We start from the raw sequence: 22,658 nt of genomic DNA on the forward strand, positions 1-22,658 counted from the left end.
GATAAAAAAAAAAAAAAGATCTCTTTACCCGTCGGCTTCCTGTGGCTGTCATGCGACCGGCTATTGCAGTTAATAATACAACAGCTTCTTGCCATTTTTTGGGTTTCTTTTTATCGCTGTGTAACTGAGTTCAATTGAAAGCCTGCGTGCGCTAGTACCTCTTGCCACAAGTTCCCAGAATCCTTTGCGGTTTTTATCCCTGAATGACGTCACATTTTCAATCTTTATCCTGGTGGGCCGGTCTCTAGTCAAAATGCCCGGGCCGATTTTTTGTCCCAGTCCAGCCTTGGCTCCTCTGCATTTTCAACAAGTCTGAGCTTATTAAAATGAATCCAAATGTTTCATTTCTCTTTCTTAATGGGATGTTTCCAAAGTCTCCCCATGCTCTTACTGTTTCACTCATTGTTGGAAGCTCATCATTTGAAAATGTTTCAGCCATATAAGCTTAAAATATTGGCTCAATAGTTTTGAATGCAGCTCTAAGCAGAATCTAAATGTATTGAGGGATCATAATGCATGTGGCTTATCTAATAAACAGCAAAGGCTTCAATCCTAATTTGAAACTAGTCTTGTGTTTTTCCCATGTTAAACAAGATCATGGTGCAGGATGTTGGTTACAGCTTGGTTATCAAACTCTTACAAACATGTAAATATGTGTCTTTAGCACTGCATATGTTGTGTATCACTTTATTTTGTATGAAAAATGAGAACTATCACAAAGGGTCCTGGTGAAGAATCTGCTGGAATTTGGTGACAGACATTTGACTTGCTTTGATGTCAAACTTTTAGAAGCGGTTTCATTGTTTTTGATACAGCTCTAAGTTGATAAAATGCTGCATCAAAAACAAAGAAGAAGTGTGTCACGGAGGAGCAGGGAGGACTCGGCGCAGACTGAAATCTCAGAAAAACAGGTTTATTTACACACTCCAGGTGCACTATATACAGGTGAAGGAGAAGGGGGCCAGGGTTCCCAGGGGTGCAGAGAGGGGTCGGGAAAAGCGTCCAGAGTCTCCAAACCAAGCACGAGAAATCTGCATACAGAGAACAAGAGTTAGCACGGAACGTTCACGGACAGAGCTCAAAACTGGCTGAGGCTGAAGTAGCACTGACGAGCGTTACTCAATAGTCCAGCGGCGAGGTGCTCTCAGTCAATGCCTTAAGTAGCGGGAGCAAACAAGGTGAGGAGCCACAGGTGATTGCCTACAGGTGGTGGAGGCCGGGAGCTCGCAATGAGCTCCGCCCAGGCAGCGAGCAGAGAGAGAGGAGAGAGAGAAAAGACAAAACATAACATGTAGCCACACAGGGCCAGCTGAGCAGGCACGGGGACCACGACAGTACCCCCCCCCCCCCCCTCAACGGGAGCCTCCCGGCGACCCACCAGGCTTACCCGGATACCGACGATGGAAGTCCCGGATCAACTCCTTGGCCAGGACAGCCGACCGGGGCACCCAGGATCGTTCCTCCGGCCCGTAGCCCTCCCAATCCACCAGGTACTGGAAACCCCGTCCCCGGCGCCGAGAGTCCATAATACGAGTGATGGCGTACACCTCCTGACCATCCACAAGCTGGGCGGGCGGAGGGGCCCTAAGAGGGGGGCACAGTGGGCTGGAGAGCACGGGCTTGACCTGAGAGACGTGGAAGACGTTGTGTATGCGCATATTGCGCGGCAGCTTCAGGCGAACAGACACCGGGTTGACAACAGAGTCAATTTCAAAAGGCCCAAGGAAGGTGGGCGCCAGTTTCTTAGACTCAGCGCGAATAGGCACAAAGCGAGTGGACAGCCATACCTTCTGACCCGCGGTGTATGCAGTGGCAGGGGTCCGACAGCGATCAGCGAGGGCCTTGTTTCGCTCCTTAGTACGGAGCAGGGCCGCTCTGGTAGTACGCCAGGCCCGACGGCACCTTCGGAGGTGGTGTTGCAGAGAGGGGACCGCATGCTCGCCTTCAAGAGCAGGGAACAGCGGGGGTTGGTACCCCAGAGAAGCCTCGAACGGCGACATTCCCGTGGCGGACGACGTGAGGCTGTTATGAGCGTACTCAATCCATGGTAACTGGTCGCTCCAGGTGCCTTGATTGCGGGAGACAACACAGCGAAGGGCAGCTTCCAGCTCCTGGTTGGCACGCTCCGTCTGTCCTTTGGTCTGAGGGTGAAAACCAGAGGAAAGACTAACCTTTGCGCCCAGGGTCGTGTAGAACTCTTTCCAAACCCGCGAGGTGAACTGAGGGCCTCTGTCGGAAACGATGTCGTCAGGGATGCCGTGCAGCCTAAACACATGTGCCGTGAGCAGTTGAGCAGTCTCCAGTGCAGTCGGGAGCTTTGTGAGGGCGACAAAATGTGCAGCCTTAGAAAAACGGTCCACAATGGTTAGTATTACTGTGTTACCTGAAGAGGACGGCAGCCCCGTGACGAAGTCCAGGGCAATGTGGGACCAGGGCCGGCCAGGAGTGGGGAGAGGCTGGAGCAACCCGGACGGCGGTTGGTTGGGACGCTTGTTTTGAGTGCACGTGGGACAGGCGGTCACATAGTCTCTAGTGTCTTTTATCAGGGAGGGCCACCAGAAGTAACGTTGCAAGAAGGAGATCGTGCGATGAAGTCCAGGGTGGCAGGAAAAGCGGGCGGTGTGACCCTACTGGAGAACACGTGACCTGATGGATGAGGGAACATAAAGCCGCCCTGGTGGGCCCGTCCCTGGGTCGGGTTCGGTGACTTGCGCCTCGAGGATTTGGGATTCAATCGCCCAAGTGACTGCTCCGAACACGCAGGAGGAGGGGAGGATGGGCTCAGGGTCAGGGTCTTTCTCCGTAACGGTGAACAGCCGGGAAAGGGCGTCAGGTTTTACGTTTCGTGATCCGGGCCTGTAGGTGAGAGAAAAGTCAAACCGTGAGAAAAACAGAGCCCACCTGGCCTGCCGGGAGTTGAGACGCTTCGCTGACCGGATGTACTCCAGGTTTTTGTGGTCTGTCCATACAATAAAGGGATGCTCAGCGCCCTCTAGCCAGTGCCTCCATTCCTCAAGTGCGAGTTTCACAGCCAGCAGTTCTCGGTCCCCGATGTCGTAATTCCGCTCCCTGGTGAGAGGCGGCGAGAGAAGAAGGCACACGGGTGGAGTTTACCTTCAAAGCGCTGAGACAGGACCACCCCAACCCCCGTCTCCGACGCATCCACCTCCACCACGAACTGTTGGTTGAGGTCAGGCTGTTGAAGGATAGGAGCGGTGGCAAACCTTTCCTTTAGGCAGGCAAACGCCTCCTGGGCTGGCGGGTCCCACTGAAACGACACCTTCGGGGAAGTGAGTCTTGTGAGAGGCAATGCGATCTTACTATAATCTTTAATGAAGCGCCTGTAGAAATTGGCAAAGCCCAAAAAACGCTGGAGCTGCAGGCGATTTGGGGGCTTGGGCCAGTCTAGGACAGTTTGGACCTTTGCCGGGTCAGGCTTCAGAGTACCTTGAGCGATGATGTACCCCAAGAACGCCACTGAGTCTACGTGGAAGTCACATTTCTCCGCCTTCACAAAGAGTCTGTTCTCCAACAGGCGCTGGAGAATCTGTCTCACATGGGCTTCGTGCTCCTTCACAGTCTTTGAAAAAACAAGAATGTCATCAAGGTATACAAAAGCACAGCGGTTAATAAAATCCCTGAGGACATCATTGACTAGCGCTTGGAAAACAGCAGGGGCGTTTGTCAGACCGAAGGGCATTACCAAATACTCAAAATGACCAAGATGTGTATTGAATGCCGTCTTCCACTCGTCTCCCTTTCGAATCCTCACTAGGTGGTAAGCGTTTCTCAGATCGAGTTTGGTGAACACTGTAGCCCCTTGAAGTAGGGGCGCGCTCTTTTGCCAGAGCCGGGCAGGTGGAGATAAAGTGACCCTTACGGCCGCAATACAGGCACTCACCAGCGGAGAACCGACGCTGACGTTCCGCGGGTGAAAGGCGGGAGCGTCCTATCTGCATCGGCTGCTCTCCTTCCTCGCCCCCGCTGTACTCACGGGCTCCTCGTGACTCGGGGGAAGGGTCTCTTGTTGCCCGCGGCTCCCGCGGTGCGTGCCTCCGCACGCTCCGGCGCGCACGCAGCCGATCATCCACCTGAATACACAGCGACATAACAGCCTCCAGAGATTGAGGGAGTTCACGCATCATTAATTCGTCCTTTAGGTCGTCGTTGATGTTATTTAGTAACGTGGTCCTTAATGCCTCCTGCCCCCACTTTGTTTGCGCTGCCAGGGTCCAAAAATCAACAGAATAATCAGCCATACTGCGCTTACCTTGTTTAAGGTTGAGTAAGCGGTGACCGGCGGCTTCTGTGCTGGAGCCCTTATCAAACACAGCCTTGAACTTGGAAAGGAAGTCAGCATACGTAATTACAGGGTTTGCTTGAAGTTGAGCCTGCGCCCAGGTCAAAGCACAGTCACGTAACAGCTGAACGAAATAGGCGATCTTAACCTCATCGCTAGAAAAGACATGTGGCAATTGGCGAAAATGCATAGCGCACTGCATCAAAAACCCCGCGCACTTCCCCAGCTCCCCCGTGAATGCCTCAGGTGTGGGCAACAGCTTATCCAAAGACACAGAGGAGAGAGGTGGTGCAGCAGCGCTTGCAGCAAAGCCTGATGTTACCTGAGGAGATGAGGCAGAGGCTGGGCGCTCCAGGGGGCTCGCCTCGGGGGGGGCTCGCCTCTAGTGGTGTTCGTTGGGCGACGGCCAGAGCCAAGGCAGCCACCTCTCCACTGAGCCGGACTAACATCTGCTCGTGCCGGTGTAGTAGCTCCTCCAAGGTAATCGGGGCCGGGGCCGAGGAAGCAGAGTCTGCTGAGTCCATGGTGGCTGGACTATTCTGTCACGGAGGAGCAGGGAGGACTCGGCGCAGACTGAAATCTCAGAAAAACAGGTTTATTTACACACTCCAGGTGCACTATATACAGGTGAAGGAGAAGGGGGCCAGGGTTCCCAGGGGTGCAGAGAGGGGTCGGGAAAAGCGTCCAGAGTCTCCAAACCAAGCACGAGAAATCTGCATACAGAGAACAAGAGTTAGCACGGAACGTTCACGGACAGAGCTCAAAACTGGCTGAGGCTGAAGTAGCACTGACGAGCGTTACTCAATAGTCCAGCGGCGAGGTGCTCTCAGTCAATGCCTTAAGTAGCGGGAGCAAACAAGGTGAGGAGCCACAGGTGATTGCCTACAGGTGGTGGAGGCCGGGAGCTCGCAATGAGCTCCGCCCAGGCAGCGAGCAGAGAGAGAGGAGAGAGAGAAAAGACAAAACATAACATGTAGCCACACAGGGCCAGCCGAGCAGGCACGGGGACCATGACAAAGTGATGTCACATGTGTTCCTGTCCACACAGCAGAATAAGTCTATTGCTGACAACAAGTGATTTACAAACAAAGTGAGCATTTCTGAGGCCCAAAATAAACTGAGTAGTTCACTGAATGAACAATGGACTGTGAGCTCAGTTCCTTCATCATTAGTATGGATTATATATCAGAATCAGAATCAGAATACTTTATTGATCCCTGGGGGAAATTATTTTTTGTTACAGTGCTCCATTATAAACCAACATTAAGACAAGACAGACAATATGCTAACTAAGAATAGTACAATATATACATATACATACATATATACATAAGTCACTCATAAATAAATAGCTGGAAAAGAAACATGTGTAGTTGTAGCAGTAACCAGTGTGTTAAGTGGATGCGTTGTACAGGGAGATGGCCACAGGCAGGAAAGATTTTCTGTGTCGTTCAGTGGTGCTTTTCGGTAATCTCAGTCTCTCACTGAACGAGCTCCTGTGACTGACCAACATGTCATGGAGTGGGTGGGAGGTGTTATCCAACATTGTCTTTATCTTGGACAGCATCCACCTATGAGGTGCCGTAAGGGACATTATTACTGAAACGCTCTCACACACACTACTGAAATTTTACCTCTCACACACACTACTGAAACGCTCTCACACACACTACTGAAAAGCTCTCACACACACTACTGAAACGCACTCACACACACTACTGAAATTTTACCTCACACACACTACAGAAACGCTCTCAAACACACTACTGAAATTTTACCTCTCACACACACTACTGAAACGCACTCACACACACTACTGAAATTTTACCTCACACACACTACTGAAACGCTCTCAAACACACTACTGAAATTTTACCTCTCACACACACTACTGAAACGCTCTCACACACACTATTGAAATGCTCTCACACACACTACTGAAATTTTACCTCTCACACACACTACTGAAACGCTCTCACACACACTATTGAAATGCTCTCACACACACTACTGAAATTTTACCTCTCACACACACTACTGAAACGCTCTCACACAATTCAATTCAATTCAATTTTATTTATATAGCGCCAAATCACAACAAAAGTCGCCTCAAGGCGCTTCATAGATACAGAGAAAAACCCAACAATCATATGACCCCCTATGAGCAAGCACTTTGGCGACAGTGGGAAGGAAAAACTCCCTTTTAGCAGGAAGAAACCTCTGGCAGAACCAGGCTCAGGGAGGGGCGGCCATCTGCTGCGACCGGTTGGGGTGAGAGAAGGAAGACAGGATAAAGACATGCTGTGGAAGAGAGACAGAGGTTAATAACAGATATGATTCAATGCAGAGAGGTCTATTAATACATAGTGAGTGAGAAAGGTGACTGGAAAGGAAAAACTCAATGCATCATGGGAATCCCCCGGCAGCCTACGTCTATTGCAGCATAACTAAGGGAGGATTCAGGGTCACCTGGTCCAGCCCTAACTATATGCTTTAGAAAAAAGGAAAGTTTTAAGCCTAATCTTAAAAGTAGAGATAGTGTCTGTCTCCCGAATCCAAACTGGAAGCTGGTTCCACAGAAGAGGGGCCTGAAAACTGAAGGCTCTCCCTCCCATTCTACTTTTAAATACTCTAGGAACAACAAGTAGGCCTGCAGAGCGAGAGCGGAGCGCTCTAATAGGGTGATATGGTACTACAAGGTCATTAAGATAAGATGGGGCCTGATTATTTAAGACCTTGTATGTGAGGAGCAGGATTTTGAATTCAATTCTGGATTTAACAGGAAGCCAATGAAGGGAAGCCAAAACAGGAGAAATATGCTCTCTCTTTCTAGTCCCTGTCAGGACTCTTGCTGCAGCATTTTGGATTAGCTGAAGGCTTTTCAGTGAGTTTTTTGGACATCCTGATAATAATGAATTACAGTCGTCCAGCCTGGAAGTAATAAATGCATGAACTAGTTTTTCAGCGTCACTCTGAGACAGGATATTTCTAATTTTAGAGATGTTGCGCAAATGGAAGAAAGCAGTCTTACATATTTGTTTAATATGTGCGTTGAAGGACATGTCCTGGTCAAAAATGACTCCAAGGTTCCTCACCGCGTTACTGGAGGCCAAGGTAATGCCATCCAGAGTAAGAATCTGATTAGATACCATATTTCTAAGATTTTCAGGGCCGAGTACAATAACCTCAGTTTTATCTGAATTAAGAAGCAGAAAGTTAGCGGCCATCCAGGTCTTTATGTCTTTAAGACATTCCTGCAGTTTAACTAATTGGTGTGTGTTATCTGGCTTCATGGACAGATAGAGCTGGGTGTCATCTGCATAGCAGTGAAAATGTATGCTATGTCTTCTAATGATACTGCCTAAGGGAAGCATGTATAATGTAAACAGAATTGGTCCTAGCACTGAACCCTGTGGAACTCCATAATTAACCTCAGTGTGTGAAGAGGACTCTCCATTTACATGCACAAATTGGAGTCTATTAGATAGATATGATACAAACCACTGCAGCGCAGTACTTGTAATACCTACAGCATGTTCTAATCGCTCAAGAACATGCTGTAGGTACACACACTACTGAAATGCTCTCATACACACTACTGAAATTTTACCTCTCACACACACTACTGAAATTTTACCTCTCACACACGCTACTGAAACGCTCTCACACACACTACTGAAATGCTCTCACACACTACTGAAATGCTCTCACACACACTACTGAAATGCTCTCATACACACTACTGAAATTTTACCTCTCACACACACTACTGAAATGCTCTCACACACACTACTGAAACGCTCTCACACACACTACTGAAACGCTCTCACACACACTAATGAAAACCAAGAGGATTTCAATTGAACAGGAAGGTATTTTAGCTGCACAGGAAGGTGAGGAAAAACAAATAACACATTAATGCACAGCTAACACCACGGTGATGTCTACAACAGTCTGTTAGAGGTATAATTGAAAAATCTTTTGCCTTCATCAGTGACTATCCAAACATTGCTGTAGGGTAGTAGCCTATTGGAACAAGTCGGGGCATCCTGGCTATGCTAGCTGCCCGTATAATCTGGAAAGACTGTGTCTGACAGTACCTCATCTACAATGAAATTAAATCGGATCCGTGTCATTTTTTACATACATTCTTTGTTGTTTGAGGTGAGAACCAATGAAGAAGATGTTGAAAGATTTTTTTACTTGTGCTCTGCAATGTATTGGAGCGCTCCAAAATGAAAATTCGGACAATATCAGACAAGAGTGGCTTTATAGAGAGCTAGATGATCATACACGAACTCTATCAGAATTTCTTGCTGCTGTATCTCGATATGATCCCAATAATAGGGTTGCCACCAACCTACTACAATCCTTGTATAGATGCTTTTGCAGCTTGCTACATGAATATGATGCTAGACAGAGATCTGCTTATGTGACCCACAGATTGTTACCCCCAACCACCTTGAGTGGTCATCCAGGTCGGCCACGATACACTATATCTGCTGAACAGATTTCTCACTTTGTTTCCATTGGTATGACATGGCAGAGAATTGCATCATGCTTTGGAATAAGTCAAAGAACTCTGTACAGACACAGACAAACTTTGGGAGTTGAGCCATTAAGCTATGTGGATATTTCAAATCAAGAACTGAATGGCCTTGTGACAGATATCCTACAGAACACTCCAAATGCAGGGGAAGTATATATTCTTGGAAGTCTGAGATCTCGTGGCTTAAGAGTTCAACGTTGGAGGGTCAGACAAAGTCTACAGGAAGTGGATCCTATTGGACGTGCATTTAGACGTCATCATGCGATAAGGCGAAGGATCTATAGTGTTCAGGCCCCCAACCACTTATGGTAAGTTCACTGGTTTGAAACAAATGATCAGGCCTTGTGTTTAAAAGTATTAACACAATACATCAAAATTAAAATCAAAATTAAATTGAACAATTTCAATCTGGTTTCCGCCCCAATCATAGCACAGAAACTGCTCTGTTAAGAATTACCAATGACCTTCTGATGGCAGCTGATTCTGGTCTCCTATCCATTCTCATCCTCCTTGATCTTAGTGCAGCATTTGATACCATTTCTCACAATATTCTCCTGAACCGGTTAGCTTCCATCGGTATTAGTCATACCCCACTTACCTGGTTTACCTCCTATCTCTCAGACCGCACTCAGTTTATCCAACTTAAATCCCATTCTTCAACTCTCTGTCCTGTGTCTGCTGGTGTGCCCCAGGGTTCAGTGTTGGGGCCTCTTTTATTCATTATTTATATGCTTCCTCTTGGTTATATATTCCGAAAATATAATATAAATTTTCACTGTTATGCTGATGACACCCAGCTCTACCTTTCTTCTAAACCCAATTCATCCCTCCCACCTACCTCCCTCTCAGACTGTCTTATTGAGATTAGATCTTGGTTCTCCTCCAATTTCCTCAAACTTAACAGTAATAAAACCGAAGTTTTACTTGTTGGTACACCATCTATCTTAACCAAATCCCACAGCTTTTCCATTAACGTTGAAAATTCTCCCACCCTTCCCTCCCCTCAGGTTAAGAGTCTGGGTATCATACTTGATAATACTCTTTCATTCCAGTCTCACATTAATTACATAACACGGTCTGCTTACTTCCATTTACGTAATATTCACCGACTCCGTCCCTTCCTCACTCCCCATGCTGCTGCCATCCTTGTCCATAGTCTTATTACGTCCCGTATTGATTACTGTAATTCCCTCCTATTTGGTCTCCCTAAACAGTCCCTTCATAAACTTCAACTTCTTCAAAATTCTGCAGCTTGGGTCATAACTTACACTCCGTTAAGTGCTCATATTACCCCAGTTCTTCAGCAGCTTCACTGGTTGCCCATACAAGCCAGGATAAATTTTAAAATCTTACTTCTTACATACAAGTGTATCCATAAATCTGCTCCTTCATATTTGTGTGACCTACTCCATATCACCACTGTTTCCCGCCCTCTCAGATCATCATCTGCCATTCATCTTACTGTTCCGTCCTCACACCTTATTACTATGGGGAACAGAGCTTTCAGTCGCTCTGCTCCTCGGCTCTGGAACTCTCTTCCTCCTGCACCAAGAAATATTGACTCCCTCTCTATATTCAAGACACAGCTCAAAACACATCTGTTTAAACTGGCTTATTCGCTTTAATGCTGATTTTATTTGTTGTCACGCTCTGTTTTGTAATTTTAACTTATTTTATGTATTTTATGACTATTGTTCCTTTATTAATTGTGTTTTTTGTAAGGTGTCCTTGGGTTTCTGAAAGGCGCCCTCAAATAAAATTTATTATTATTATTATTATTATTATTATTATTATTATTAAAGGTCCTTCATTCAAAACATTACTGAAATTAATCTGTATGATCAGCATAAGATAATAATAATAAAAAAATAACAATAACCAAAAAAACTGAAATTGATATAAGTATGTTAAATATTTGGGGGATTCATAGTACATCAATTTAGATGTTGTCTAATGTATATACTGTTGAGCTGTTTAATCCTTCATTTCACATCACAATTTTAATCTCTAGCATCGATTGTGCCAGGTAAACGTAGTGTGGAAAAAGACATTTTATGCCACTGTGTGTATGTGTGTGCACGTGCAAGCACGTGTGTGTGTGTGTGTGTGTGAGAGAGAGAGAGAGAGAGAGAGAGAGAGAGAGAGAGAGAGAGAGGGAGGTGTGGTGTTGTTGAAGTAAATGTACAACATGAAACCTCTAGTTTCTAGTTTAAGTACAGGGTCAGGAATTCACTACTAAATAATATCAACAAACATGTGGAACTGTAGTAATGCTTTCTGATCTCTCAACAGGCATTTTGACAGCAACCACAAGTTGATTAGATGGCGCTTGGTCCTGCATGGCTGTGTTGATGGCTTCAGCCGAACTATCATATACTTACGTTGCTTATCCAATAACAGAGCCTCAAGTGTCTTGTCATTATTTTTGGAAGGAATACAAAACTTTGGTTTGCCCTTAAGGGTCAGGTGTGATCATGGTATGGAAAATATACAGGTTGCTCGTTTTATGTTACAGAGAAGAGGAGTAGGCAGTGTTATTACAGGTGTTTCAGTACATAACCAAAGAATTGAAAGACTCTGGGCAGAACTCAACAGAGTTGTATCAAGACACTTTATAAATATCTTTAACTTTATGGAAGAACAGGGTATGTTGGATTCACTGAATGAGCTACATCTTTTTTGTCTGCATTATGTTTATTTGCCAAGGATTGAAAGAGCATTAACAGAATTTGTCAATCAGTGGAACAACCATGGTCTCTCTACACAAGGAGGACAGACCCCTCTTCAGCTGTGGCATACAGGTGTCACAAACAATGTGGGAATCCAGTCGTTTATAAATGACATTTTTCATGTTGATAACTATTATGGCATAGATGAAGAAGGGCCATTACCAGAACTTCAAACAAACAATAATGTCAATATTCCAGCTATTGACATCAACATAAATGAGACTGCAATGAACATAATTCAACAAGCGAATCCATTAGAAAATGATGGAAATCATGGAATAGATGTGCTTTCTTCACTTTTACACCTTCTACATTAAATAAAATATTTTGCAAAAAATAAAAAAAAAATGTATATAAAACAAACATTTCAGAAAACATATCTGATCGAAACTAACATATTGAAACCATTTTCTTTAAAATGATAAAATGACAGCTCTGTTGTCAAACAGAAACTGACACAGGCAGAAGAATAAACAGACACAAAGACTACCAAATCAAAAACCGATGGACATACACATGAAATGAGTAAAGTGACACAAATTTTGTATATTCAAACTCAACAATCTAAATTAACTTCTGACGTGCTGTTAAACAATTGGTATCTACCTGTATGAATCCTGAAGAACAATCACTTCTTGTCAAATTGATGTCTTAAAACATCAATTTTACTGAGGCAGGTAAATTTGGAAATATTAAAACCTTAACAAGTTAATACTCAATACTCACTTTGAATCAATAGAGAGACCAATACAAAAGAGAAACACGCAAACTCCTCCAGCATAATGTGTTCATACCCTGCCAAAGCCATAAGTGTTACCTAATGCAAAATCAAACTTCTCCTTGAGCAGCTGGTATGAAACATGCAGTGGCAGCCTAATGCAGTTAACACACGTGTTGGCAAGAGGGAAAATTGGTGTAGAAGAGAAGTCATCGTCTCCTCTATGAATGAACTCAATCGAGGGTGCTGGGGAAAAGCCAATAGGTGGCACCGCAGTTGCTCCAGTTGCAAAGGCCAATATCTTCTGTAATTTGGAAGGTCCTTCTTCGTCTGCATAAAACAGAGAAGGAAAAAAGTGTTAAAAGGTTATTTCATTTGGCCAACATAAATTGTCAGTGAGTACTAATCTAAAGCAAGAATCTTAATGACTATTATTGTCATGGATCGCTGTGTGGCAGGCAGGAGGAGGACCCAAAATGCAGAACTCACAGACACGGGGATGAACTCAACAAACAGCTTTATTGCTGAAGAGGCAGAACGTAGGAAAATACTAAACTAAACTGGGAAAAGTAAACTAAGACTCGGAGAGAGACAGGGAAATCCACGCAGCATGAGGGAGAACGCGACACCGAACTGAGGGAGACGCAGACAGAAATACACAGAGGGTTAACGAGGGAAGTGGGAACACACGGGGAACAAAGCTGGCACAGATAACCATAACGAGACAGGGCGGGGTGAACATAACATGACGTATACAGGCGCGAGAGTCACAAAGTAAAACAGGAAGTACACGGGGGTTCAGACAGGAGGAGAGAGAGAGCACAGGGAGAACATAGACATAGAAAAGCGCTATATAAATACAGGCCATTTACCAGGCCATTTACATAATGGGCTGGGGAAAACAGAATAAAACACAAAGAGAGACGAGGGCTCATAAATACACAGAGGGGCACACAGGGGGTAAGAGTCACGAAGGGAAAACACTTAGGGAACAACACAACAGGACAACTCAGGAAACATGGCCTAAATAAGGAACAAAATACAAAACACACAAAAACTGAGAATACTGGGCCCACATGGCCCAGGACCATGACAATTATTGCAATGACTATAGAGCATGCTTTTCATCTTTCAATAGTCTCAAAGAACTATGTAAAAATGTTACTACAACCAAGAGGGTAATGTGGTGTTATTGTTATACGAGTATGTTATTTAAAATAAAGATTTCAGAAATGCTAACCTATAAATCGTTACATCTACACTCAACAAAAATATAAACGCAACACCTTTGTTACTGCTCCCATTCCCCATGGGATGGACGTAGAGACCTAAAATTCATTCCAGATACACAATATAACCATCCCTCCCAAACAGTGGTCACAAATCAGTCCAAATGTGTGGTAGTGGGCACATCTGCTATATTGAGATAATCCATCCCACCTCACAGGTGTGCCACATCAGGATGCTGATCTGACATCATGAGTAGTGCACAGGTGTACCTCAGACTGCCCACAACAAAAGGCCACCCTGGAATGTGCAGTTTTTTGCGCTATTGGGGGTCTGGGGACCCAGAACCGGTCAGTATCTGGTGTGACCACCATTTGCCTCATGCAGTGCAACACATGGAGTCTATCAGATTGTCAATTGTGGCCTGTGGCCTGTGCACTACTCATGATGTCAGATCAGCATCCTGATGTGGCACACCTGTGAGGTGGGATGGATTATCTCAATATGGCAGATGTGCCCACTACCACACATTTGGACTGATTTGTGACCACTGTTTGGGAGGGATGGTTATATTGTGTATCTGGAGTGAATTTTAGGTCTCTATGTCCATCCCATGGGGAATGGGAGCAAAAAAAAAAGGTGTTGCGTTTATATTTTTGTTGAGTGTATTTATTGTGCACTAAAGTGACAATTACCTTCTGCATCTTGGAGATAGTCTCTCCAGAAGGTAACAACCATCTCCTCAGCAGCTCTTCTGTTGCTCCCTTCTGGAGATAGATGAATGTTGAAAAGATCATCCACCTGGTCAGCAGTCAGCATATGTGGCTCATAGCAGAACAGAGGGCGAAAACTGTCTGGATGCCTCCTCATTTTATCAAGAACCTCAAGAGTTTTCAGACCTTCACAAAATCTGGATAAACAGCACAAAGAAATTTTATTCAATAATTCTGCAATTTCATGCTTCTAAGTTAATTGTATATTATCAATTTGGCACAATCAATTATACTAGGTTATTAACTGGCCATTTTGATTAATAGGTAAGATTTTTATCACCATTTTAATTAATCTGAAAAACACAGAATACCCAAATACCTTTGAAATGGACCTTGAACCCTGTGGATGACCTGAAACATGACAATGTCATGTACCAGCAGATCCATGTCTCTTAGTGAACGCATAGGCCTCAGGCATCCTGCATTGGCCAAGTAATCAAGCAGAGGTTCTTTTGAATTTTCAAGGTCCTCAAGGGTTGTACTTTGAGATATCTAGCATCACAAAGAGCAGAGGAAGGGCTTGTTATGGAAGTAGTCTTATAACCTATTAGAAGGAACCCAGCCACCAGTGGTCTACACAATCACAATATGCCCAAGCGTACATTGGAAGTCAAATGACTACACATATTTTTTTAATATGTTTACAATGTGCTTAAAAAAATGAGAAAATATACTCTTTTGTCTACCCTTATCTGCTGAGTCTTAGTTTAATACAGCAGCAACATATAAAAACTTGGCATTCAGCAATGGCCAGACTGATCCGGATAAACACTCCCTGCAAAAGAAAACTGGAACACAAACTATTTCCAATTCACTATAAGATTTATAAAATAAACATATAGAGACCTTTTTGACTTTTTCAAAGAGTTCCAGGTCAGCTATGTCTTCCAGGGCTGGATTTGCTGAATTTCCAACCAGAAGGGAAAATACTGTTGGTGACAGAAAGTTAGGTGGTGGACCACCATGTACCAAGCTCACTGCAATGGCTCTGCCAGAGATGTAGTACCAGTCCCCTCTGGGAGCTGCAAAGCAACAGAATAAAAGGAAAAGCAAAATTGTTAGTAATGTTGCCTGTAAAAATAAATATCAGTTAAACAGTTCCCGTATTAATCTTAGAAAAATAGGTAATTACCAGTACTGTCAAGAGCCAAGTTCTTGCAGTTTTCTTTCCCCTCAAACATGGCTGACCTGGCAATGGTGTCCATCAATAGTCTCAAGAATTCCCTCCTCGGCCCACCTAAATCAACCCCTTCCTCATTTTTCCCCATATCATCTGAGAATTTCACACAGATCATCAAGTTGGGATCATAAGATAGCCTTTGAAAACCACGCAAGGCTCCCTCCCACACAGCAGAGCGATTTATATTAAATTTGCACTGCTGTTTTGTGCTAATTTTGCTTGATAGTTCCAGCAGTATCTCTTGAACAGGGACTTTTTCTGCACTAAAAAAAGAAAATAAAACAGAAAATAAAATATATCAGCCATGTAGTCATGTTACAGAATTTGAGAATATGTGTCACACTGATCATAGAGATTTAAAGCTTAAAAGTTTTATATTGATTTGACAATTCTGGAAAGCTATAATCATGTCTCAAACTCAAATTCTGTATGTTTGTTACTCACATCTGATTCTCCAAGCTCGCAATTATAGCTTGATTTAAATCCTCATCATCTGAAGAATCGCCAGAAAGCGATCCCACGAGAGTTAAATATGAAGAATAATCTTCATCATTAACGCTCATGGCAGGCATGTCTTCACTTCTTGCATTGAAATCTCTGCTTTGACTGCTTGTGCTAGGTTTGTCATCACTTCTTGCCATGTAGCCTTCATCACAAATGCTGTTCCCATCACTTCCTTGCTTTGCTCGTTGCTTTTTACCAACACTCCTTCCAATACAGTTGGTCCCAGTATCATCTTCTTCATCACTGCTAGTGCCAGGGTTATCACCTTTAACATGACTTCTTAACCTTGTAGTGACTTGGCTGCTCATGTCTTGTTGGATTTTTGAACTATTGTAACAGCAGTCTGGCGAGGAAGGAGCGGCTAGCCGGTCCGGCGGGCATGTGGTGTGGAGGTTAGCCGGATAACACGGAGCCAGTCAGTTAAATTAAACAACAGACCTTTATTCCTTGTCAGCAACATAAGACCATACAAGCCAGGTCTCCACGGCTCTACACTGTCCGTACATACATGGGCGGGGATCGGTAGTCGCCGCTGCCAGGCCGTTACAACGGTGAGGTCTATCCTGAGAACAGAACACGAGCAGCATGTAATGGCTGCCACGCTATACTCACACACACCCCTAGGAGACTCCCCCCCTAGTGGTGCTATAACCCAAAAGGTTTGTTACATCACCCCCCCGGCAATTCGCAGGCTGTCCTCAGCCGGACCCAGGTGACCCTCCTCCCGCTACCCTTCTTCACTATACATAGTTACATTAGGTACTAAGCAGGTTGTGGAGGAATTGTTAGACATCCTTACCTTAAGCATTGGTACAGTCAATAAACAAAATTAGTGCTTGAAGCAAACAATACAGAACATGCAGTATTACTGCCAATCCATCTTCCAGAGATGGTCATAGACAAGGGAAACAGTCAGACATACAACACAACCGGTCACACAAATCAGTACAACCGAAAACCAAACAAAGGCTCTCACGGGCCACGATGACGAGGGCTCAGTGGAACAGAACAAGTAATCACCCCTTATGAACAGAACAATTACAGCATGTACATGTATGAAACCAACCCTCAGTCAACATTGAGTCTGTCCGTATGATGACGGTTAGTCCACCTGGTAGCAGTCCAACCCTCAGTGATTCTGGGGCACCGGCGGGGTCTCAAATGATAGTGTTCCCCCTCGGCCGGTGGCGACTCAGAGGCGCCCTCGGCGGGGTGCCCGCCTGCTTCGATATCCCCTGAACTCGGGAATGAGGGCTGTTCCCCCGTTTCAGTCTCATCCAGGCTCTCCTGGGCCGAAGTCCGGTGCCCTGAAGGAGATGTGGAGTCCCAGGAGTAAAATGGCTGAACGTTCACGACGTGGAAGACTCCTGCGTCTTCACCAGTGTCAATCTTGGCTAATCTGTAGTTGACCTCCCCAAGCTTCTGAGTAACCTGGAGGGTCCCTGTTCGGGCGCCACTTTGTAACAGCAGTCTGGCGAGGAAGGAGCGGCTAGCCGGTCCGGCGGGCATGTGGTGTGGAGGTTAGCCGGATAACACGGAGCCAGTCAGTTAAATTAAACAACAGACCTTTATTCCTTGTCAGCAACATAAGACCATACAAGCCAGGTCTCCACGGCTCTACACTGTCCGTACATACATGGGCGGGGATCGGTAGTCGCCGCTGCCAGGCCGTTACAACGGTGAGGTCTATCCTGAGAACAGAACACGAGCAGCATGTAATGGCTGCCACGCTATACTCACACACACCCCTAGGAGACTCCCCCCCTAGTGGTGCTATAACCCAAAAGGTTTGTTACACTATCAACTTTAAAACAATCATTGTCACTGTCCTTATCAGTTGCACAACTGCTTAATGCTGATTTGGAGCTGATGTGGGAAGGATCTTTGTCTTCATCTGATTCACTCTTCAACAGAGAAAGACCAAAAACATATATCAAAAGCAAGTTATTATAGCTTATCTTAAAAAGATTAAAATAAGAAATATCCATATTGATTGCTCCCAAACACTTGTTTTAAATAAATATATTCTATTTTGGTAGAAGCCCAATTGTTGACATGGTTTTTTCCCAAATCATGATTACTTTTCATTCTTTTAGGAACTTACTAAAAGTGTCCTTGATGGCCTTACACAGAGGGCTTTGGTTTTAAAAACCTTTAGGATCAGCATCCCATTGAGCTCCTGACCATCTTGGAGCTTTGGAGACACCAGCTTATTGCCACAAGCCATTAGAAACTCGAGGCTACAAAAAATAAATAGGGAGAACAGCAATTGCTAATTAGTTAAATATTTTAAATATTAGTTAAATATTTTATTATATACTGTTCTGTTTGTGTGTATGCTTATGACTTTTGAATTCTACTGGTATAGTCCATATGTTTTTATAATGATGAATAATATTTTAAACTTCTTTACTTTGGTATATTATCTTTAAGTACAAGTCATTACATGAATACACACAGTAACAATAAACAATAGTATTTTACCTGACATCCTCTGGAATGCGTTCACCAAAGCTTTCCTTGATGTGTTTCACGACAGTTTGGTTGTCCCAGGTCTTCTGGAATTCAAAAGCACTGAGGATGTGCCCATGTTTGTGTAACCATAATTTTGAACCTTGTTTGCACACTACTCCCCATGATGGAGTTGGAAGTAGTATAACATCTTTGTTGTAATGGTCATGCTGCTGGGCCATAACTCTGAAATATAAATATAACTATTAGATACCATAAACAACAGCAACTGATAACTAATAATACTGAGATGCAGACAGCAGAACACTATCCAAACCCCTACACAGAATGCTTTCATAGACAAAATTGTTGTAGTTAGGCAAACATAAGGGTTAATTTTATATGCTTTTTTTTTTTTATACTTTTCCGAGAATACGCGCTTCTTTTGTGGTTCGGACTCCTTCTGACATTTCTTTGGAGGTGGAGGAAAACCAAAGTAATTGCTTAAAGGAGTGTCTTCGACATCTTTAAGAGTTCTAAACAAATGTCTGTCCTCCTCCAGAAAATCCTATGTACGCAAACACGCATTGCAACTTCTTATCTTGTGCGCGTCTTTTGTTTTGACAGTGAATGCGCACCTGCGGAACAATTATGTGCAGCCCTGGTTATTTTGCTCGTCATATTGGAGCCACAGAAATGATTTTGTCCATGAAACCATACGGCTGCACTTTCCTTTTGCCTTATAGTCTGATTTGTCCTAACTTTTCTGTTTTGTGGTAAGCTTTTCTTTGGCTGTCACTTCTTCACCCTGACCTGTCTTATTTGGCTCAGCAGAACTAAAATATATATGCTGCTGCTTTTACACACGGACTCACATAACGCTCAGCGATCTGCGCGATCAACCTCTCACATGTTTAAGCTTGCTGCGGGAGATTTCACTTGCCATGTTTGCATAGTAAGCTAACGATTGATAAGACGATGTCAGAGGAATTGGTGCGCAAATTATCATCACTCACCAATCAGTACTGTCGCTCTCTATACACAGTTCGCGGGATTGCAAAGTGAAAGCAAAAAACAAGCGCAAATTCAAACACGATTTCAATATGTCACATATTGACAGTGGCTAACCGATGCCAATGACATAATTACCCAGCTACATTTCCGAAAGAATGCAAAAGCATTGACATATATTTTTCCTTCCTATGATAGGCCGACGGGCAGGGCAGAGATAGATTTTGGTACCCTGGAAAAATCGCTAGCCCCGGGATGTCGGGTTAGCGATTTTGCGAGCCCTGCAGTATATTCTTAAATATCAGACTGGCCCCATTTCAGGCAAGTGAATACAAACTCATTAAACTTTGTAACTACCTTTTTCTTCTGGTGCCTGATGTCCAGCTGCCGAAGCATTGCCGAGTTTGATAACGTGGTGCAGGTGCACATTCGCTCCTGACTGTAGATGTCGCTGGCATGGGCAAGCTGCTACGTTGACATGAGGGAAAGAGGGATGTTAAGTGACTATCCAGTCCGTCCACACTGGTACTTGCAACAGGTTGCTGCCCCACGACTGTGGCAGTCCGTCCACACTTTTCAGTAGTGTGTGTGAGAGCTTTACAATAGTGTGTGTGAGAGCGTTTCAGTAGTGTGTGTGAGAGGTAAAATTTCAGTAGTGTGTGTGAGAGCGTTTCAGTAGTGTGTGTGAGAGCTTTTCAGTAGTGTGTGTGAGAGCGTTTCAGTAGTGTGTGTGAGAGGTAAAATTTCAGTAGTGTGTGTGAGAGCATTTCAGTAGTGTGTGTGAGAGCGTTTCAGTAGTGTGTGTGTGAGAGTTAAAATTTCAGTAGTGTGTGTGAGAGCGTTTCAGTAATAATGTCCCTTACGGCACCTCATACCTCATATCCACCTCTCCAACACCACCTTGAGGGAGTCCAGCTCCATCCCCACAACATTGCTGGCCTTACGGATTAGTTTATTGAGTCTGTTGGCATCTGCGACCCTCAGCCTGCTCCCCCAGCATGCAACAGCATAGAGGATCGCACTGACCACAACAGACTCATAGAAAATCCTTAGCATTTTCTGGCATATGTTGAAGGATCTCAGTCGCCTCAAAAAATAGAGATGACTCTGGCCCTTCCTTTAAAGTGCTGTGGTGTTTTTAGCCCAGTCCAGTTTATTGTCAATGTGTACTCCAAGGTATTTATAGTCCTCCACAATGTCAACACTGACCCCCTGGATTGAAACAGGGGTCAAGTGTTTCCTGGTCTTCCTGAAGTCCACGATCAGTTCCTTGGTCTTTGCCACGTTGAGCTGCAGATGATTCTGCTCACACCACGTGACAAAGGAGTCGACCACAGCCCGGTACTCTGTCTCATCATCCCTGCTGATGCATCCAACCACTGCAGAGTCATCAGAAAACTTCTGAAGATGGCAGGTCTCTGTGCAGTGGCTGAAGTCTGTGGTGTAGAGGGTGAAGAGGAAGGGGGAGAGGACTGTCCCCTGTGGTGCCCCTGTGTTGCTGATCACCTTGTCAGAGACACACTGTGGGAGACGTACATATTGTGGTCTTCCTGTCAGGTAATCAACAATCCAGAACACCAGAGAAGCATCCACCTGCATCGCTGCTAACTTATCACCCAGGAGGGTCGGCCTGATGGTGTTGAAAGCACTGGAAAAGTCAAAAAACATGACCCTCACAGAACTCGCCGACTGGTCCAGATGGGTGTAGACACGATTGAGCAGGTAGATGATGGCATCCTCAGTTCCGAGACGAGGCTTATAAGCGAACTGAAGGGGATCCAGATGTGGTCTTACTATGGGTCGCAGCTGGTCCAGGATGAGCCTTTCCAGGGTCTTCATGATGTGGGAGGTCAGTGCCACGGGCCTGTAATCCTGGGGGCCACTGGGACGTGGCGTCTTTGGTACAGGGATGAGGCATGATGTCTTCCACTGGGACCCTCTGCAGACTCAGACTCAGCATAAACAGTTTATGAAAGACTCCACACAGCTGGGGGCACAGGTCTTGAGGACGAGGGGACTCACTCCGTCTGGTCCAGCAGACTTGCCTGAGTGAAGTCTCCTCATTTGCATCTCAACCTGGTATTGAGTGAAGGTGATGGGTGGGGGAGGGGTGTCAGGAATCTCACAGGAGGCAACATGTGAAGAGAGAGGCTGGCACAGTGGTGTGGCTCTGGATTCCAGGCTGACTGCAGGTGAGGTTGTGGGGGTGGGAGCAGACACTGTGGTGTCGAATCTATTGAAAAACAGATTCAACTCGTCGGCTCTATTCTCACCTCCCTCAGCTCCCCTGCTGTTGGTTGGCCTGAATCCAGTGATGGTCTTCATGCCCCTCCACACCTCTCTCATGCTGTTCTGCTGGAGTTTCCACTCCAGCTTCCTCCTGTAATTGTCCTTAGCCTCTCTGATCTTGTCCTTTAGTAACACCTGGATCTTCCTCACCTCCTCTTTATTGCCCCCTCTGAAAGCCCTCTTCTTGTTGTTGAGGAGGGCTTTGATGTCCTTAGTCACCCACGGCTTGTTATTTGGGTAACAATGAACAGTCTGAGCTGGAACAATGGAAAGTTATGTAGTCTGTGATACACTCAGAAAGCCCATTGATGTCCTCGGCGTGAGGCTCACAGAGTGTTTCCCAGTCGGTCACCTCGAAACAGCCCTGTAGTTCTGCTATTGCCTCCTCTGACCACCTCCTAACAGTCCTGGTGGTCACAGGTTCCCTCCTCACAATTGGCACATAGCGGGGGGTGAGGTGAATCAGGTTATGATCTGACCTACCAAGTGGGGGGAGGGAGGAGGAGCTGTATGCATCCTTGACGTTAGCTTAGAGTAAGTCTAAAATTTTCTCTCCCCTGGTGGGACAGTCCACACATTGTTTGAATGTTGTTAGTGTATTGTCCAGTGATACATGGTTGAAGTCACCCGAGATCACAATAAAGGCACTCGGGTGCTGAGTCTGTAACCGAGCTATGGCAGAGTGGATAGTGTCACATGCAGCTGTGGGGTTAGCAGAGGGAGGAACATAAACAGCCACCAAGATGACGTGAGAGAATTCCCTGGGTAAATAATACGGCCTGAGTCCAACAGCACACAGTTCAGTGTCCGGGCAACAAATCCTTTCTTTTATTGTTATGTTGGCAGGGTTACACCACCGCTTGTTAACTAAAACAGCAAGCCCACCTCCTTTCCGCTTACCACTAGCGATGCTGTCCCTGTCCGCCC

General features: G+C 45.1%; 3 protein-coding genes across 3 annotated transcripts in view; 2 read left to right on the plus strand and 1 right to left on the minus strand.

Moving 5' to 3' along the window:
• The window catches only part of LOC146640636 (protein NLRC3-like), a 225,103-nt gene that overhangs the window by 99,827 nt on the left and 102,618 nt on the right, over positions 1–22,658 (plus strand). The window lies entirely within an intron of this gene.
• LOC146640639 (uncharacterized) lies at positions 8,835–12,051 on the plus strand. Its single transcript, XM_085400073.1, has 3 exons — positions 8,835–9,157; positions 11,142–11,664; positions 12,028–12,051. Exons 1-3 carry the CDS (start codon positions 8,835–8,837, stop codon positions 12,049–12,051), a joined length of 870 nt encoding a protein of 289 aa, XP_085256199.1.
• LOC146640640 (G2/M phase-specific E3 ubiquitin-protein ligase-like) lies at positions 12,367–16,180 on the minus strand. Its single transcript, XM_085399978.1, has 6 exons — positions 15,921–16,180; positions 15,429–15,739; positions 15,143–15,318; positions 14,616–14,788; positions 14,219–14,433; positions 12,367–12,626 (listed from the first exon to the last, which is right to left on the minus strand). The coding sequence occupies exons 1-6, from the start codon at positions 16,115–16,117 to the stop codon at positions 12,367–12,369; spliced, it is 1,332 nt and encodes a 443-aa protein (XP_085256104.1). The 5' UTR covers positions 16,118–16,180.

The sequence above is a fragment of the Rhamphochromis longiceps genome, unplaced genomic scaffold (assembly GCF_057381845.1).
Source record: "Rhamphochromis longiceps isolate RC_006_pf unplaced genomic scaffold, R_longiceps_female_GT1.1 unmapped_scaffold_4, whole genome shotgun sequence".
Classification (NCBI taxonomy): domain Eukaryota; kingdom Metazoa; phylum Chordata; class Actinopteri; order Cichliformes; family Cichlidae; genus Rhamphochromis; species Rhamphochromis longiceps.

Excerpts from the sequence above, each read along its gene's own strand:
- LOC146640639 (XM_085400073.1), top strand. The coding sequence starts at position 8,835 with ATGACATGGCAGAGAATTGCATCATGCTTTGGAATAAGTCAAAGAACT. Across the intron at positions 9,158-11,141 it reads CAGGCCCCCAACCACTTATG|GCATTTTGACAGCAACCACA; the intron begins GTAAGTTCACTG and ends ATCTCTCAACAG. Across the intron at positions 11,665-12,027 it reads ATACAGGTGTCACAAACAAT|AAACTGACACAGGCAGAAGA; the intron begins GTGGGAATCCAG and ends GTTGTCAAACAG.
- LOC146640640 (XM_085399978.1), bottom strand. The coding sequence starts at position 16,117 with ATGGCAAGAAGTGATGACAAACCTAGCACAAGCAGTCAAAGCAGAGAT. Across the intron at positions 14,434-14,615 it reads GTTCAAGGTCCATTTCAAAG|ATTTTGTGAAGGTCTGAAAA; the intron begins GTATTTGGGTAT and ends CTGTTTATCCAG. Across the intron at positions 12,627-14,218 it reads CTATCTCCAAGATGCAGAAG|ACGAAGAAGGACCTTCCAAA; the intron begins GTAATTGTCACT and ends TGTTTTATGCAG.